Genomic DNA, 5,000 nt, shown 5'->3' with positions numbered 1-5,000 from the left:
TGCATGAGTCCAACACCGGTACCCACAGCGGGGCAAGAACGGTGGCGATGCTACGGTTGTGAGGTGTGCGTGAAGGTCGTGGCGGTTGTGGTGAAGCGGTGGTTGGGGTCGGTGGTTGATGTTGTGGTTGTGATCATGGCGGTTGGTCCAAAATAAAGATAGTAAAAGAAAAACGGCTATCCTGAAGAGTCGCAGCACGTATAAATGACATGTATTCCCACTAGACAACGGGTTTGGGCCTAACTACACATGCACTTACCGAGATACCTCACCTAAGGGACCTGAATGGTGGTTTGCGAATCTGGTAACCACAACACTACCCCCTTCCCTTTTTACAGACTCGTCCCGAGTCGTCAAATTTTCGTGTGCCATCATGTGTAGTTTTCCCCTAGTACATTTTACCTACGGATCCCTGAGTGCGACATTCATGGTATTCGTGTCCCCAAAATAAATAACCTGAGGGCTGCGTAACTACCTAAACAAACTCACTCACACGGACGACTTAAATAAAATTGCCGGCGCTAAGACAGACATGCCGGGTCGCACTCATATGTACAGTACATCTTAACCTTAACTTACAAATTTTACACTAAACCATGGCCCAGGATCATTGAACTCTGCAAAAGAAAGCAGTTAGCAGGGAGCCAGGCTGCCCACATGCAGTCTCTGGCTCAAACAATGCAGGTGACAGGGAACGTGGCTGGCTGCTCACACGCAGTCCAAGGCCTTCCCTTTTGAGCTGAACGCAGTGAACCACAACGGTGCATGGGCTGCACAAACGCAGTCACCGTGCCAGCTCCGTGGCACACGCAATGAACACAACGAATGGATGCATGGACACAAACACGGTGCACGGGCCGCCCCTGCAGGCCCGTGTTGTAGCTGCCAACAGGGCAGCTCTTGCAGCTTGCAAACTGTTGCCTTGATCCTGGCGCACATGGAAATGAACAGCAGGGGGGGGAAAGCAAAAATTGAACGGGACTGGTGAACGTGGGCAGTGGGCATGGCATGGCAAAGGCAAGCAGGCAAACACAGCCCGCAGAAGAAGGCTGCTGCAGGCAAACACAGCCCGCAGAAGAAGGCCGCTGCAGGCAAACACAGCCCGCAGAAGAAGACCGTTGCAGGCAAACACAGCTGGCAGATGAACTGGCCGGCACAGGCCTTGAAGCAAAACAACAGCTGCTGATGAAGTTGGCCGGCCTCCGCCTTGAAGCAAAACACGGCCAGCCGATGAAGTTGGCCAGCCTTTGCCGTTCAGTGGAGGTTGGTGGAGGGAGTGCGGTGGTGCTGGCCACTTGGAAGGCGGGCTCGGACCTACCTACCTGTCTCCCTCCCACCTATCGCCTTTGCCTGTCACTGTACATACCCACTCCCTTAATTTGTCAAACCCCAATTTAGCCCCAACTTATTTTTTTATTGTTTTTATTTTTACTTCCCCACTATAAATCGTCCCCTAACCCCCTTTATCGTCCTTGTTCGGCTAACCTATTCTGTCACCTAGCCTACTCCCAACCCCTACGTTCCCTTCCCGGAGGGGAATAAGGGAGAGCTAACGTCCTGTGTCGAGGCCCAACGAAGCCTCAGAATGGCCTACCCAGAGTGCGGCGATCTAACCCAAAGTGGGTCCAGCGGCCCACAACGAGAGCGAGGGGATGGATGGTGCGGAGGGTACATCTCCTAATCTACCCTAACCATTAACTCTTAAACTACCCCGGGGCTTTCAACAAGCGCCTCGCTTAAACTATTGGTTCTAACAACCCAGATTCCCGTCGCCTGTGTTGGTGTCCTCACAATTTCGGGCCTCGCCCCCCAATTTTCTCTCCGTGCCCTCACACGGTCTCCTGGCTGGGACACGTGGCTCCCTCCGGCAGGCACGACCCTCTGCCGAATCTCCCGCTATGGCACCCCCGGGCACTACACTGCCTCCGAGCCTACCAGCTCCCTAACACCGGGGAGTGCCCCCCATGGCACCTCCCCTGAAACGCACACGTGGCAGGCCGGCCTCCCGGGCCCCTTTCCGAGGGTCACCCGTGCCCACAACACTGCCCACGCGGCTAATGGCGCCCCGGGCCCCCGCACCGAGCAGGCGCACCCGTGCCCACTACTCTATCCCGGCCCCCCATGGGCCCATGGCCTACCGCGGCCGACTAGCCTGGTGCCCGGGGTACCCACTCAGCGATACTCACCTTTCGCAGCCACGCTCCCAAGCCCGTCAACAGGGCTCCTGCACCCCTCCAAATGGGTCTCGAGCCTACTTTCCCACCAACAACAAAACGACCTCCATTTTTCAATTTGACTAACCCAGCTAACTCACTCTACACTGACCCCGGGGTCCCTTGGGCGGGAGTCACTCCTCCCCCCAATCACTCATCGCACCATGCATTCCCCATTCACTCCACACACACAGACCCGCTGGCCTCACTCACTCATCATGTACTCACCTCTCAACTCTTCAACACACACACCGCTGAACTCTGCCATCCTTCTAACTACATCCCCTAACTAACTCGTGCTCCCACGTCGTCCCTTAAACTAGTAGCACGTTCCTTTTAACACTACGTAGCTAAACTACGTCCCCTCTACACATTCACAAGTCTGTCCATGTCTCCAAATAAATCATTTTATTCCCCAACCTAAATCTGGCTACAATCCCTCTAACTAATCCATTCCACGGACTCCATGAGGACTTACCCCTGCCCCATGAAGTCGGTCTAGCTAAGCTAACCCTTCCCCCTAACTTGTTTCCATCCTGTGCCCAGGGTAAGGGGGTCTTTCACCCCTTGCCCAGGAATCCTGTACACCCGAAAGTGAGGCTTGCTTTTTTTTTTTTTTTTTTTCCATGCGCAGCACCTGCGCGGCAACTCAGAGCTCGCGCACTTTGCACCTGTCCGTGACGTCATGCAGCTGCACGTGTTCCTCGTCCCTCCTTGGACGGGACCATCCGGCAGAGATACCCCTCCTGCCGGATTCCAACCCCACGTGCAGCCATGACGTCACCGTGCGCATAAAAAAAAAACACACAAGCCACACGTCTCGAGGGGTTCCCCACGCGAACACATGTGCTTTGCCCGTTGGAGCTTAACACGCACGATCGCGTGGAGAACCCGTCCGGTCCAAATCCGTTTACCTGCCTAAACTTTGTCCGTCCGCGGGATCGGCAAATCCACCGCGTGCGTTTCCGGACCGGGACTTCACTCTCGCAAGCGAGCACGTGGCGGTCTCGTGCGTTGCACAGCACGAACCGCGTGCTCACTGCTGGGTGAACCCGGCACGGTCCACGAAACAACTACAGCCGCTACTCGGCTTTCTCTCCTCTGTCGCCGTCGTCGTCTCCATTCCACACACGCATACCTGCGTGTTACGACGCACACAGTCCACTCCATCACATTCACACGGGGAGACGCGGCTGCGTGCTCCCGCATGCCGACCGACATCTCCCTCACATACCGCTCTCTCACACACACGGTCTCCCTTGCATACGGCCGTTCACTCACGCGTGCCTCACTACTCACACAAACCATACTACTCACACGTGGTGCTCCATTCACTCGCGCGGGGGCACTCACCCGCGGTGCCTCACCCACGCACGCGAGGGCACTCAACCGCTGTGCCTCATCCACACACCGTGCCTCACTCATACACGCGGGGGCACTCACCCGCGGTACCTCACTCATACACACGGCGACACTCAAACACGCGGTCTCTTCCACACACCGTGCCCCACTCATACACGCGGGGGCACTCAACCGCGGTGCCTCATCCACACACGGTGCCTCACCCACACACGCGGGGGCACTAACCCGCGGTGCCTCACTCACACACACGGCGGCACTCACCCGCGGTGCCTCACTCACACACACGGCGGCACTCACCCGCGGTACCTCACTCATACAGGCCGTTTCACTCACACCCACGGCCTTTTCCACACACGGTGCCTCACCCACACACGCGGGGGCACTAACCCGCGGTGCCTCACTCACACTCCGTGCCTCATCCACACACGGCGTGCTGGGAAGCACGTACTCCGGCACCATCGCCACCACACCACTCACACGTGGTGCCTCACTCATACTAGCCGTTTCATCCACACACACGGCCTCTCTCACACACGGTGCCTCATCCACACACGGCGTGCTGGGAAGCACGTACTCTGGCACCATCGCCACCACACCACTCACACACGGGGTCGCTTCCACACACGGGGACGCACTCACACCTTGCACCACACACACAGGGACAACCACACTGGGGATTCGTGTCCCCACAAGGGTCTCCGGGGCCTCTATACCCCCCAAGCTCTCCGTGCACCCGTCCACAGCACTCGTCCCCTCAACCTCGCAAAGCACGACCGAACTCACCTGGTCGTGACTCGCCTCAAGGGGGCATACTCCCTCCCCTCGTTCCTGGAGGAGGCCATCCAGGTGCTCGCACCGGGTCCCAACACGCTCCGCGAGCTCAACCCCATTGTCCTCCACTACCTCCGTGTGTGCGTGCGCGTCACTTACCCCGTCTTCATCGTGTAGTCTTCCCTCTATCGTTCCCATCTCCCGTGTCTCTGCCAACTCTTCACCCTTTACCTCCCTTGTCTCATCTATTATTTCCGTCTCTTCCCTTGTTATCTCCCTCGTGCACGTCTCCGTCACCCCAATTAGTTTTTCCCTCTCAGTTACCGTCACTTTTTCCGTCACGACCCTCGCCCAACACGTCCCCCGAATTATTTTTTCCTTACCCGCCTCCACCGCGGGCCCGACAGCCGTTGCACCCCCACCCAGCTCGTTTGCTCCCACACGTGAAGTCGCCATTCCCAGCTCCCTGGTCACGGCCTTCATGCCCGCCTGCAGGCATCGGCCCATGTTCTGCGTCTCACCCCGGAACTTTTTCATTTCTTCCTTCATGTTTGCTTCCATTCCGTTTATTTGCTTGTTCATTTCGTTTTTCATTTCATTTGTATTTGTATCCATCTTCTCGTTCATGTGTTGTGTATTCGCATCCATCGTCGT

The 5,000-nt window shown here is 56.9% G+C and overlaps 1 protein-coding gene across 1 annotated transcript in view; it reads right to left on the bottom strand.

The window, feature by feature from the left end:
- Nucleotides 1-1,736: 1,736 nt before the first annotated feature.
- Nucleotides 1,737-5,000, bottom strand: part of LOC147016247 (uncharacterized) — a 5,530-nt gene continuing 2,266 nt past the window's right edge. The window contains exons 1-2 of the mRNA XM_085849090.1: nt 3,882-5,000; nt 1,737-3,665 (exon numbers count right to left, since the gene is read on the bottom strand). The exon at nt 3,882-5,000 is cut by the window's right edge and continues 2,266 nt beyond it. Of these exons, the coding sequence (XP_085705216.1) occupies nt 3,192-3,665; nt 3,882-5,000 (1,593 nt within the window). The 3' untranslated portion in view covers nt 1,737-3,191. The remainder of the gene's footprint in view (nt 3,666-3,881) is intronic.

The sequence above is a fragment of the Eptatretus burgeri genome, chromosome 12 (assembly GCF_056783735.1).
Source record: "Eptatretus burgeri isolate ZD-2024b chromosome 12, Ebu_testis_v1, whole genome shotgun sequence".
Taxonomy (NCBI): Eukaryota; Metazoa; Chordata; class Myxini; order Myxiniformes; family Myxinidae; genus Eptatretus; species Eptatretus burgeri.
The sequence above is the reverse complement of the archived record's forward strand: the minus strand, read 5'-3'. Positions and strand labels throughout refer to the sequence as shown.